Raw genomic sequence first — 14,459 nt, 5'->3', positions numbered from 1 at the left:
GGTTTATGGGGCAGAGCCCGAGGAGGGCGGGGTTCGGAGAGAGGAGGGACTTCAATACCCTAGAGTCCAATTGCCAAAGCGGCCATTTTATCCAGGTGAATTGATCTCTATCTGCTGGAGAGCAGTTGTAATAGCAGAAGATCTCCAGCTAGCACCTGGAGGTTGGCAACCCTATTTGTGGGTGGAGCCTGGGGGTGGGCTCTAAGGAGAGGAGGGAGCTCAGCAGGGTAGGATGCCATGCACTCCCCCTTCCAAAGGGGCCATTTTCTCCAGGAGAAGTGGAATGAATGTTTTAATACACAAATAAGTTATCTATGTAGACATGAGCTCGGTGGTAATTCTGGGAGATCCCCCACCCCCCGCCTGGAGGCTGGCAACATTACCCCAGGAGGCGGAGAGGGTCAGGGCAATTGGGTGGGGTTGAAGGCAATATTGGTTGCTGTTGAAGTAAAGAAGTGAACATCTAAATAACACCAGAGTCTGTAGAATGGCAAAGGACTCTCTCGGCCACCTTCTTCGTTTCCTATGACAACAGCCCTTTTCCCCTCTTACCTTCTCACTTCCAGGCATTCTGACAGCCGCGGCCTTTCTGTCATTGCTAAGCAACAAGCTTAAGAGCCTTGGGGGATCTGGAGTTCTTGTATTTGACAGGCATGAGCCCTGCAAAGTCATTACATGTTTGGCTATCAAATGGCGAGTAAAGGGAGATGGTGCCACATGTGTTCCTAAGAACATAAGAACGTAAGAAAAGCCCTGCTGGATCAGACCAAGGCCCATCAAGTCCACAGTCTGTTCACACAGTGGCCAACCAGGTGCCTCTAGGAAGCCCCCAAACAAGACGACATCAGCAGCACCATCCTGCCCGTGTTCCACAGCACCCAAGTTTCCTCTTGGTATGCATGGTCACCATTGTGTGAATAGGGCAACGCGTGGATTTTCCAGCTTTGGTTACCTGCTGTCCAAAAACTATATTTTTGAAGGTATGTGTACCTAATGTACCGAAGCTGGGAAATATACACTAGAGAGCCAGTGTGGTGTAGGATATCAGACGAGGATCTGGGAGAACCAGGTTCAAATCGCTACTCTGCTGTGGAAGCTCATTGGATGACCTGGGGCTCATAACCCTCTCTTAGGCTAACCTACCTCACAGCGTTGTTGTTTTTGGGATAAGGTGGAGGAGGGAAGAACGATGTAAGCCTCATTGGAGAGAAATCCAGGGTGACCATGTGTTCTGAGAGAATCGTAAGCCCTGTGCTCTCCTGTTACAGGAGGTTAGTACGTCAAAGCTGCCATTTAGAAGCGTAGCAAGACTGTTGGCTTTTGGAAGCTGGGATATGCTGGCACAAGGTGACTGGGAGGGTGTGAAGCAGGCATTTGGCATGCTTTTGCAGGTTTCCTTTGTATTTTAACAAGACATTTTATTAATCCTTCCTGGATTCTTTGATATGGGATGAGTTGCAAAGGGAGATGCATCAAAAGGTTATTCAGTCCCTGTATAATTATCAGACTCTGTGGGATATGTGACTGGATCTCTACCAGCACTGTGTTACAATTTCCTACCATTATTTTAGAATCAAAACTATTGGCTTTATTGGAATGAAAAATTCCCCCTAAAAAGCTTTCCAGCGTGGTCCTGAGCAGAATGATGCCCTTTCTGAATCCATGGTCTTAAAAGGATGTAATTCTGCTTAGGAGTGCAGTGCTAGACTCTAGTCGCATTACCTTTTAATTATGTTTAGCATCATTATGGCCCAAATGGCATCTGCTTCTTGGATTAGTCAAATGGGTGATCCCATTCATCCAAGGATGATTTTGTGAATGGAACAGCATCATAATGCCACTGAGTGGCCAATCAAGTCTTTTTGAGCGAGGACATTATTGAAGGCAAGAGAGTGAGGGCTAATGAGAGCAGTTTATGTGAATATATTTTTGCAAGGAAGCCATTGGGGAAAAGAGCCTCTTTCAGCATTGCCAAAAATGTTCACACACAAACACATCAACTCATCATTAGCTAATCATTAACATCATTAACTATCTAACATTTATTGGTTCCTAGAAGGGATTAATCCTGATATTTGTGTATAAAATACACATGCAGTAATCCTTCATATAGTCTTGAACCAAACAACAGAAAAAATGTTCATGTGCATAATATTCTCTTCCTAACACACAATGCCCTCTAACCCACAGGACAAGGCAATGCTGAGCAGTTTTACACAAATAAGCTGATTGCTTTCTATGGCCTTAATTGTGCATGATCATGACTTGGATGTTTAATTTCTTTTAAAAATATAATTGGGCTTAATTTTTCTGGCATTTGTTTACCTGGAAACTTGCTCTCATAATTCCACATAAGGAGACAGGCTGTACTTACTTAGTTGTGATGAGAAGTTTGAGGACAAAGAAAATGCCAGTGGGGCGTTTGTAATACTTATGAGCATTCTGGCCAGTGTAAAAATATACTTGCATGATAAAGCTGATGCAACAGCCACTTTCAACAAGTAGGGTTGCCAACCTCCATGTGGGGCCTGGAGATTCCCCAGGAATTACAACTGATTTCCAGACTACAGAGATCAGTTCCCCTGGAGGAAATGGCAGCTTTAAGGGTAGACTGTATGGCATTTCATCCCTGCTGTGTGTGTGAAGTGCACACAGGCAAGTGATTAAGCAGAGGTGGTTTGCCATTGCCTTCACCTGCAGAGTCTTCCTTGGAGGTCTCTCCTCCAAATACCGACCCTGCTTAGCTTCCGAGATCTAATGAGACTGGACTATATCATGCCGCAAAGTATACTCAGACAACCAAATTGTCAGAAAGAAAAAAGAATGCTGGCAGTTTTATTTACATTCATCAGATACAAAAAAAAAAGAAAAAGCAGCACCTTATTGCCACAACCGGAACAGCTACAAAGGTTCCTTCCCTTCCCTTCCCCCTTCCTCTTGTTTACCACCATCCCTTAGCGTTTTCATGTCAAGAAGGAGCCAGCTTGTGATGAATGACCCTCATCATGGCAATCCCTGGAGAAGCTGTTTTGCTTTGCCCCTCCTTCCCTAATCGATGGCTTCAATGCCTCCTCCCGGAAATAGAGGAGCCAAAGGGCCCGGTGGGATTTCCAATCAATACTGAGCATGACAGAACTCTACAGCAGGAAGCTGGAAATGGCTCCTCTCCCCTCCCAACAGCCGAAAAGCCCCTCGCTGTGGTTTCTAGTCACCTGCCCTAGGAAGGGTCGCCAGATGATCTCCACCCCTTCCTCTGCGCCTTGCCGCTTGCTGATCTTTACTTGTCTTTCCTGCTTGAGATGTCTTGACTGCAGTGATTCCCCCTAGGTATCCTGTCATTTCATCAACCCAAGCTGGGATTTTAACATGTAGATACAGTTTCTGTGTTAAAAATTTAATAGCAAACATATGTTTTCCATGCACAGCTGGCACAGTGGCTAGCCTGCTGTGGAGGCAGATATTGCCATGAAAAACCCATGCTTGCCTTCTGAAATGTGTGATTCCGGCTGAAAATAATTTAAGTTTGTGTTACCCATTTTACCAATTACTACCGAAAACCTTTTTTGTTTGGTAGAATTCAGAGCAGGTACTTCATTGTTAATTATTTTGTCATTTGGAATCTCGTCATTCTTATCTACCGCCAGGTTGTGTTTTCAGTGAGGAAGAGGCACACTGCACGCACTCAGAGGCATTTCTGACGGCTACTTCGTTGGCCTCAAGGCTGAGCTAGAACATACGCAAGACATTTTGCCATCCTGAAGAGCTGCACCACATGACCAGAGAGGTGCATCCCAGGATCCTTTGCAATGGCACAGAAGTTGTCATTTTCACATCATGCACAGTTTTGATAAAATAAATGTTTCATATAGGTCTACATTGCTGGAAGTTCTTGACTGACAGTGGCCCCTTGCAGAAGAAGACTCCAAGGGTGGTCTGTGGCATGACCCTCAAAGCAGGAATCCAGCCACAAACTCCACTGGCCCACAATTGTTCTTATCGGTTGCATGGACTGCCAAAGTCAAGACCTGCAAGGCCCAGGCTGACCTGTCAGCATCAATGACAAAGTAATCGTGTGAGGTGGCAATCAATCATCTCACAGTCTGTGAATCCACAAGGTTCGCCTGGAAATCCTGAGCAATGTTTTGGAGAATGTTGACCCCATCAGGGTGTAATGCTTGACTAGCACAGACCCACACACACTCAGGGGACGTTTCCTGGACATCCTCTGCAAGAGGGTGCATGCATACCCAGAACTCTCACAGGATGAAGGAATGGAGTGTGGAGGGGGAATTAGAGCGAGAAGATGACGGGCAAAGAAAGAGTTCAATGCTGCCGCCATTACCTAGCGCTTCTCTGCTTTAAATAACCTCCTCCTAAAGGTTTATTCCCCCATAAACAAAGCAATCATTGGGATTTAAAAACATACACTCACATGCAACATCTAGTTTGGCATGACCAATGTTTAAGTAAATACCTTAAATTTTATCTTGCCAAATCTAATATTTTACATATAGGGGTTTCCCGCTCCCCCCTCTTTCTAAAAGCTCTCAGTCTAAGACTCTTTGTAGATGGGAATGTTGTGATAAGGAGAATTCTAAACAGGAGAAAGAATATCAATCTGAATTCATGCAAAGACACTTGAATTCTGCAAACTTGCTTAGGAAAGCTCCCACTCAAAACCTTAGCAGTGGTGACTTTCTAACCTGAAGTCAGGTGCATCGATAAACTGAGTTCTTCCCATGTTTAGAATTCATTTTTGTTTTAGTTTTAGCACAAGGTGATAGGGCCTCTTTGGGGTGGTAACCCATCTGCACCAACTCTGTTTACTGCCACAAGGAATTTTGTATTAAATTGTATATACCAATTTTCAGATTTGACTGTAACGTAACAAGATTGTGCTATATCTACAGTATTTAGGGAGTAGGAGAGCAGGACTTGGCTCATATCTAACAATACTGAATCTCTGGCAAAAGCTATTTATTATTATATGTGAAACAAAGGAACTGTGGGTTCAAAATCACCACAACCAACCGCCTCAGGTTAAGCAACACCAGGCTGACAGTACCTGGGAGTTAAGGATGAGAGGAACAATTATGAAGGAGGCACACAAATGAGGATGTTTTCTTCACACGGGTGACGGACGTTAATGGCAACAACATACAAGACAACACACACCCCACAGGTGACTTTCCTTCCACTTTTGGCTCCTGGCTCGTCACCAGATTTAGTTTACACACCTGTCCTCTCCCACCCCTGCCTCGACACGTTCCCCCCACCCCGAAGTTAGTTTGGGTTCCTTATCAGACGCTACCAGAGCGGGGGGGAATGACAGAGCTTGGGTTAAAACTGGCTGCCATTTTGGGCATATCTAGTCATCCACCCCCACCCCTTATCCCTCCCCCAAATGCTCAACGCTTCTTCCAGCTTTCGCTTCCCCTTATGTCCCCCTCCCTCCCTGAAACACACAGGATGGCTTCACCAATCAACTTCTTTACATTCACAAACAACGAAAGCAGAGGTCAGTCCCGATTCGTCAGTCAACACTTTGCGCTGAGGCGGCCGCCGCCATGATCGCCGCCTGCTGCCGTCCTTCCTTGGAGCTGTCAGTCCAAACTGTCACTGTTCCCAGGGGCCTCTTTACCTTGAGGCCTCTTCCTTTAGCTCCTTGTTCTTCCTGACCTCCTCAGCGTGTTTGTCCTGTGGCAGGAGATAGAAAAGGAAGGGACCTCCTTAATGGCATGGCTTCACTACCCGTTGAAACCAGTTTCAATCCTGTTTTCACCGTCATGACTCCCAGCCATGATCCCACAGAACCGGCGGCTACTGATCTTGGTTCAGTTTGAAGAGTATGCTACATGTTCAAATGAAAACACCGTCACTGAACAGGGCTCCCTCTTGCCTAGGGATGCCAGATACTACGTAATGGTGGTCAATTGCCCACCAATTAAGGGCGCTGCCCACCACCCCTCAGCTGACCGGCGGGCAAAAGCTGGCCAGCTGAAGGGGGGTGACTAACATTACTTCCAGGTTTACCCCAGAAGTGATGGGGACACTCCAGCACATTCCTCCAAAAACTCTATAATTTTTGGAGGAATGTGCTAGAGCATCCTGTCACTCCCAGGGTAACCTGGAAGTGACATTATTGCACTAATCACACACACCCAGCTCCAGCACAACAAAGCTCCTGCCTAGGGTTGCCAATCTCCAGGTAGTAGCTGGAGATCTCCTGTTATTACAACTGATCTCCAGCCGATAGAGATCAGTTCCCCTGGAGAAAAAGGCTGCTTTGGCAATTGGACTTTATGACATTGAAGTCCCTCCCCTCCCCAAACCCTGCCCTCCTCAAGCTCTGCCCCAAAAACCTCCCGCCGGTGGCAAAGAGGGACCTGGCAGCCCTACTCCTGCCAGTGGCGAGGGGGACCTGGCAACCCTACTCTTGCCTCCCACCCACTGTGGCCTACCATACCATTCTCCCCTTATAGTCCAATCCAAAGAGCCTGCCCCTCTCTTCACTATAGCAGGCAGCTCACCTTCTCCTGCAGGCGCTCCAACATGGCAGCTAAATGGGCCTCTCGGTTCTCCTTGTTGGATTCCATTTTCTGGAGCAGCCTCTCCTTGGCCATCTTGATGAAATTGTTGTTCTCTTCAATGGCTTTCTGGATGACTTCCCGTTCATGCTCCCGCTTTCCTGCCAGGTGCTTCAGGAGCTCTGCTTCCTGATACTAAACCCACCAAAAAACATGAGAGGAAAAAATTATTAGTTATTATCAATGAAGGACAACTATGCAGAGGTCAGCCATTGTAGTCTCAATCCTACTGAAAAAATCCAGTACAGTGAATTCATGCCCTGCATACTAACATCTCAATCTCTACCTCCCATCTATGGGCCAAACTAGACATGATGGTGTCTTTGGGTCCACCACAGTGACGCCGCTGCCATTTTGAAGCCTAAAATGGGCGACTTAAAAATGCCACACCACAGAGCAGCAGGCTGAAGTGCTCTTGTCCCCCCTTGCACCTTTTTAAGTGCTGAAAGGGCCACATGGGAGACGCGTTGGAGGCTTCCTGTCCTCCTCAGCAAGGCCATTTCACATGGAAGGGGCCACCACAGAGAATGCCCAGGGACAGGCGTCTGTTAATCTTGCCCATATGCAGGGTGGCACCTTCAGAAGCCCTTGCTCAGATAAGTGAAGTTGCTGTGGTGGAGCATAGAGGGACAGGTGGTCCTGCAGATATGAGTGTCTAAGGCCATGAAGGGCGTTATTTGTGATGGCCAATACCTTGTTCTCTTCTGCACTAACTGGCAGTGTTGTAGTAACCTTTTGTAGCCTCATTTATAAATGGTGGTAATGTGCTTTAAGTGAAATGGAGGAAGATTCTCAGGAGACATTAAAGTACTTTAAAATTAGCGTTGCCAGTCTCCTGATGGGAGATCAATTCCCCTGCAGAAAATGGCTTCTTTGGAAAGGGGGACTCAGTCTGTGGCATTATATCCTGCTGAACCTCCTCCAGGTTCACCCCCAAATCTCCAGGAACTTCCCAATCCAGAGTTGGCAACCCTATTTAACAGCCATGTAAAATTTTAATCACAGCAAGTCACAGCAAGTGGCATTAAGGTACATTTTTAATCCACAGTGCTGACAGCGTATTTCAAAATCTGTTTTCAGGTGAAAACCTACAATTTTCTGTGCACCAGCCGATTAACAGTGGATCTGGTTACTCTGGATGAAGGAAAACTGAGCTTAAGACGGGAATTCATTCATCTTTCGCATCCTGCCATTGTGGTTGGTAAGGCCCATTCATGCCTGCCAAGGTCAGGTAGGGACAATAATGAACGAGAGATTCCACCTAATGGCTGATCAATTATTCATATCCTGGCAAACCGCACAAACTGGCTCATTATGGGAATTTCCTTAGATCAGCACTTGGGTGCCTTGTTTCACTTAAAAATGCTTTTCAAGCAGTATTGCATTTGGACCGCCTTAAATTTTTCTAATTCCCCCTTCCCCTCATTGGAAAGGAAACATAAGGTTTTGCTATGTTTAATCTGCAATATTAGGACAGGATCCTGTAACATCAGGCCCATACCATGTTTTGTTAAGCTGGTGCTGTTGTCGATTTACTAATCCTAAGAGCCACATAGCCACAAGGGTAGTGGTAGGGTTACCAACAACCTAGAGGAAACCTAGAGCCCATTTAACAGAAGCTTAATGTATAGAAAAGGACGATTGAAGCTTTTCATGGCAGAGAGATAAACAACATCCCCTGGTAAATAACACCCCATTAAACCTCTATTAAAGGCACAATTTGGCAACATGGGGACTGCCAGGGGCATGGGTTCTCAGAGATACTACAGGCCTCTCTGTTGAATTTTCAGGAATCGTTTTTATTTAAAGTAAGTTTCTATCCCTTTTTCTTGTGGAGACACAAGGGAAAGATGCACAGGAAGTATTCCACACACCTGTTCTCTCAGAAGTTGGATTGCTCCCACCTTCCAATGTTTAGGCCAATCAGTGCAAAGTCATTGGAATGATTGACAAGCCTCCAATTTTTAACAATGTTAAATGTTATTAAAATAGCATTATTTCCTCCTGGTCATTGGCAACTGTACTGTTTCCCCCTTCTTCCTCCTTACCCCCATAACAAATTTTGGCCTATTGGCAGATCTGCTACAAATATATACACATATGCAGCCAGTGCTACTTAGGCAATCTCTTCTTCAATTTACAACCTATCCTAATAAGCAGGCAAACATTTTTTTAAAAATGAAATCTATTGCAGTGACTAGATTGCAAAAGGAAACCCTGCCAAGATCTATTTGTCTAGTACTTTTCTGTTCTGCCCTTCATCCAAGGCATTCAGGGAAGCAAACGTAATTCACTCTTCCCTAAATCCTCTCAACAACCCTATGAGGTAGGTCAGGCTGAGAGCATGTGACTGGCACAGGGTTACCCAGTGAGCTCGCTGGCAGGATGGAGGCTTGAACTTGGGACTCCTAGTCTACCCCTCTAACCACTACAGCCCACTGGCTTTCAGGAGGCAGCAAGCTCAGCCTATGGACCCAATCCACACTTCTAAATTCCACTGATTCTGGCATATGCTAAGTAAGTGCTTCCCTTTTGCAGGATTGTGCCCTGTATGCAGGAACAGGCCCATGAACGCACCAGCAACTTACCTCGCTATTTACACGCGTCCAGTATGAAAGCATCCAAGACGAGTTTAAATTTCTGTTCCCACCGTGCCGCCTTTGTCCGCTGCTTTTGATAAGCCCAGACTGGCACTCTCCCACGCATGCCCAGTCGGCTTCTCCAAGCAAGGACGGCGACTGGTCCAGCGTGAATAAGGGAGGCGGGGGGAGTGCGGGAGTTGGCTGGCAGCAGGAAGTGGGCTGGCAGCAGGAAGCGGATCGAACACAGTTTGCATGTTCCCACTGTAAGGCACCGGGTGTGGAGGACGCTTTATTTTTTTTATTCGCCGTATAAGCGGATACGCTTAAGGCGGCGAAATTGCACTCTGGAGACGTCCTCGGAATCCTTCGGGTGAGTTGCAGTGGGAACATGCAAGGAAAGCCCGCGGAAGCCGGCGCCGCAAATGGTAAGTGCGGACATGGCCCAGGTTCTGAACTCTGCATTCTGATGTGATGTATTGTGAACGGTCAGAAACGGCATGCATAATCAAAACAAAGATCCAAAGTCATCGGAGGGGTGACAGCCATGCCTAAAAGGCCATAAAGACAAAGTGCAGCAGGAAAGAACAATGTACTCTGCCCTGACTCCCTTGGAGGAAGAGTAGGATAAAAATGCACTTAAAAATGGGACAGATTCCCTTCCTATCCCCTTCCATGACCAAACCATTATCCTGAAACACCCTCCCCTCACTACGTGCTGATCTGGGTCTCACCTTACGCCTCTCCTCAGCAGCCTCCAGCTTCTTCTGGATCTCCTCCAGTGAAGGGTCACGTCGTCGGGGCAGGGAGGCGTTGAATTCGGGGATTCCATCAAAGGATGGTGGCTTGAGGATGACTTCAAAGGACTGGCCCGAGGTACGCTTGTTGAGTTCGATGACCTCCATGTCAGAAATGACGCACCAGGTGAGGTCTACAGTGTCTACTGGGAGGGAAGGAGACGCTCAGATGTAACTATGCTAAGAAGCAGTTCAAAAGGGATGCACAGGAATAATTCAGAGAAACCAGATTCGGTACTGAACATCCTCCAGACATTTGGTAATGTAAAAGAACTGGGTACCTTAAAGACCCTCTCATTCCATACAAACAGTCTGAACATTAAGATCTTCCTTATAGGGCTGGGTTGCTTTCACACAAATTGGATAATGCACTTCCCATGCACTTTAGCGATTGTATGCAACAGGAAAATCCACTCACGAGTGAACACTAAAGTGCACTGAAAGTGCATTATCCAATATGCGTGAAGGCAGCCTTGGTTGTACGCGGCCCCATTTAGTGAGGCAAGGTGGGTTGCTGCCGGGGACAGGGCATTCTCTGTAGTCACACTTTACTTGGGGGAATTCTCTCTACTCAAAACTCCAATTGACATCTTCCCTGTTGTTATATTTCAGATATCCATTAAAAAAAATTAATTGGCCCAGGCATTTGGCAATTAATGTGTTTCTCTCTTAATGAACTAGCAAGTTTTATTTGCTTTTAAACTGTTAGTTTCTGTATCTGCTACTAAATTTTATGGTTTCGCCTAATGTGTCTGTTACATTTGCCATTGTTTTTCAAGAGCCTGTGGGGAAAAGCAGGCAAGGCAAGAAAGCTTTGAATTCCTCCTACTTTTTTTTAGCTCAACAGATGAGACACTGTTAGGAGGGTGTCAGGGCAGCAGTGGCTTTCTCCTTGACAGAACCATGGAGAGAAGAGACAGAAGAGAGTAATGAAAAGGTAGGTGCCTGCTTAGGGTTTCCAAAATCTCCAGGTACAAGCTGGAGATCACCTGTTATTACACCTGAGCTCCAGTCGATAGAGCTCAGTTCACCTGGAGAAAATGGCCACTTTGGCAACTGGACTCTATGGCATTGAAGTCCCTCCCCTCCCCAAATCCCGCCCTCCTCAGGCTCCACCCCAAAAACCTCCTGCTGGTGGTGAAGAGGGACCTGGAAACCGTATGCCTGCTGCAGCTGTTAGAACTGATCCACTACTGGTGCGTGCCTCATTTAGAAGCTAACATATGAATTGGACCTCATTCTGAAATCAACTGAAGGCAAAGTTGACAGCAGATATCCAGTCGCATTAGTTACCGGGTCACAGGTATCTTCCATGTATAGGGTTGCCAGCTCTGGGTTGGGAAATACCTGGAGATTTTGGGGGTGGAGCCTGAGGAGGGCGGGGTTTGGGATGGGAGGGACTTCAGTGGGGTATAATGCCATAGACTAGGGCTGTGCATATTGATAAACCTGAACCAAAAATAAAACTGAAAAAGGCCTTTCTGGCCTCTTTCGGGTTTAATTTAACCCAAATATTAAAACTAGGAATAAAGCCGAAGCTGGATAGCCAATCACCGAATCAGCCAAATAGGTTTTCGGCATTTTCGGCTTTCCCCTATGGGAATCTTTTTGATGAGTTCTGGGGAAGCATTTTTGGAGGTAGAGTTCCAAAATTTTCAGGGTAGCTTCAAAAGACTCTCCTTGCATGAACCCTGAATTTTGGTGAAGATTGGGTCAGGGGGTCCAATTTTATGGGGTCCCAAAGGGGTCACCCCCATCCTCCACAACCCTACCATAGACTCCACCTTCCAAAGCGGCCATTTTCTCCAGGTGAACTAATCTCTGGAAATGCCTCTCTTCACTAAGCACACTACAGAGGGCAGTAGGACTAATAAGGTGGCTAGATCATTTCCCTCCATTGGGGTGTGTTTGCATGGCATCTGGAAGACAACTGCAGCAACTTGCATACAGGTATGATGGAAATCAGCCAATTGTTTGTGAAAGTGGCAGCAGACAAAAGAGGCTGAGCAAACGGTCCTCAAACAGAAGCAGCCCCGAATCACCCAACATCGCATATATTTGTCCACCTACCTTCGTATTTGTAAGATGGTTTGTTTAAGTGGTCTGAGAGGAAGCATGAGCAGAAGAGAGACACCAGGGGGAGCTCCTTCATTTTTTCTTTGTATGCTGTAGAAGACAGGGAAAGTTGTGACTCCATCAATAAAAGAGGCTCCCAATCCTCCCTTCCAGGAACCCACGTCTTTAAACCTTAACTGTACACTACCAAAGGGCTTACCCTCAAATTACAACAGATACAGAGCACAGGAGTGAAGGGATTTGGATATATTCTCCTGTCTAAACAGTTTCTGGTTTCCATATCCAGATCAAAATAATACCAGCATCCCTCTGGAGAAAGGAAGAGGAGAAGGTAGCTGGCCTTTCCCTAGAATAATTCCCCCTTTCTTGCAGAAATAAGGACCAAGCATGGAAAGCCATTCTCTCCGCATAATCACCAGTTTGGCCCATGTCTGCACAATGGGACAAAAGGCATTAGCGTAAATCCCTAGGTTTGGGATCAGGTTCACACGTGAGCTGTCTGTACTAATTTCTTGGCTGTAGTAGCTAGCAGAATTTGCTTATCTAATTGGTAACCTGATCTTGTTTCCATACCAGCTAGTGTCATGATGTGTTATGTTCTGGGCCTCCTGCAGAATGGGTAGGCGGGTGAAGATTGTATCCAGCAGATAAGCTCCTCCTTGCAAACTGTAGAAAGAAACAAAATGGGAAAAGCATGTTTAAGTAGGTCAGGATTTGTACTCAGGCTGTTCAGGGGAAAGTGGGGGAATATTAGGGTTGCCAGTTCTGGGTTGGGAAATACCTGGAGATTTGGGGGTGGAACCTGGGGAAGGTGGGGGTTTTGGAGAGGAGGGTCCTTAGTGAGGTACAATTCACAGCCCCTGTGGCTTGGGAGACCAGTCTTCAGCAAACTCCCTATTTCTAGCCTCTTAACTTCACTGGTTCACACAGCCACATTCTCATCATAAAGAAAGGCTAATTCCGTAGACATTTATTTTTCGTGATGTGATCTTGCAAATGTGACAACTCATGGCTAGAATGTAGCTAATCCACCTAAGTTTAGTTCAGCAAACTTTTTCTCATTTATTTAATTAATTACAATATTTATATCCCACTTCCCCCCCCCCCCCGCAATGTGTCAAGTGAAGCATCCCCCAGCTGGCTGAACATAAGGGTTAATTCACTTATGAGGAGAGTCTAACCTATTGGGAAGCCATGCCTTTTGATATGGAAGCTATGCCATTCATTTCAGAGTCACCAAGGGCATATAATATTCTCGGCACATGCTCTGGGGCACTATTCATTATTTGCTCACTTGCTTTGGGGCTGGTCCCTGGGAATCAAGTTAGGAAGTCATGTTAAGACGTTTTAGCCATATCAAGAAATGGATACGATCACTTGCAGCCAAGCCAGGTATCTTTGCTCTATTCAGCCACAATCAGAGCTTTGAAGAATCGTAAATGGCACTCCAACAATAGTGGTTGGTGCACGTTGGTCAGTCAGAAGCAGCACTTGGACTGACAGGCACCAACTCTCTAATGACTCCAGTGTTAACTAAAACAAATAAAAGGCCTCTCAGTAAGGGAGGAAAGCCTAAAGAATGGAAACTATTCAGCCCCAGATACAATGGGATGCAAGTGCCCAGTTGAGCAGAGATGCAATTCATCATTCTCTAAGATGCAATTCATTGTGCTCTAATGCATTAGGGGGCCTTTGGGAGCATAGGCTGGTCAAACGAACCAAAAGGATGGGATCAAAATAGCACAGTGGTAGGGGGAACACAGCAAGGACTACCAAGAGATGGCAAAAACTTGGTCAAGAGAGCTTGAGCTGTCCAATCCCTCCATTGTACAGAACAGGCCAGCTCTCAGCAAGGCATACAGGAGAAGAACCTAAATCCTACTGTAGCAGACCAAAGACCCACCTATTCCAGGCATCCTATTTCAAATAGTGGACACACAGATACCTCAAACAACTCAGAAGCAGAACACAAAGGTAACACCTGTCCCCAAAGTGTATCTTCCAGCATGGCCTCTGAACTTGGAGGTTTCATGTATTAATCATCTATCTATCATCTATCCATCTTGGCTATCTTCTGGGCATGGAGTAGGGATCACTTGGAGTGTACGGGGGAGGTAGTTGTGAATTTCCTGCATTGTGCAGGGGGTTGGACTAGATGACCCTGGTGGTCCCTTCCAACTCTGATTCTATGATTCTACCATCTCTCTAGCATTTATCTATTGTATTGTGTAAGTATTCACAGATTTACTAGTGGGAAATGAGAGGTTATGAAGCAACAAAGAATTGCTGTCCATGTCCTTAGCTAGAAGAAGAGAAAATGCCTTAAAATATATCCAAACCCCTCATTTTGTTCACGATACCACGCTCTCCCTCCTTACACTGGAATTTGCTATAGGGCATTTGAGCAAGGCACGTGAGCA

The 14,459-nt window shown here is 46.0% G+C and overlaps 1 protein-coding gene across 2 annotated transcripts; it reads right to left on the bottom strand.

Annotated features, from left to right (window-relative positions):
• Positions 1 to 5,417: 5,417 nt before the first annotated feature.
• STMN4 (stathmin 4) lies at positions 5,418 to 12,124 on the bottom strand. 2 transcript variants are annotated; one of them, XM_056852593.1, is made up of 4 exons: positions 12,034 to 12,124; positions 9,901 to 10,109; positions 6,531 to 6,722; positions 5,418 to 5,697 (listed from the first exon to the last, which is right to left on the bottom strand). In XM_056852593.1, exons 1-4 carry the CDS (start codon positions 12,113 to 12,115, stop codon positions 5,638 to 5,640), a joined length of 543 nt encoding a protein of 180 aa, XP_056708571.1. In that variant the 5' UTR covers positions 12,116 to 12,124; the 3' UTR covers positions 5,418 to 5,637. The 2 variants fall into 2 exon arrangements, with proteins under 2 accessions (XP_056708571.1, XP_056708572.1); XM_056852594.1 differs by having other exon boundaries at positions 9,901 to 10,106.
• Between the last annotated feature and the right edge of the window lie 2,335 nt (positions 12,125 to 14,459).

The sequence above is a fragment of the Euleptes europaea genome, chromosome 7, assembly GCF_029931775.1.
Source record: "Euleptes europaea isolate rEulEur1 chromosome 7, rEulEur1.hap1, whole genome shotgun sequence".
Lineage (NCBI taxonomy): Eukaryota > Metazoa > Chordata > Lepidosauria > Squamata > Sphaerodactylidae > Euleptes > Euleptes europaea.
Note: the sequence above shows the minus strand (reverse complement) of the source record. Positions and strands in the feature narration are given on the sequence as shown.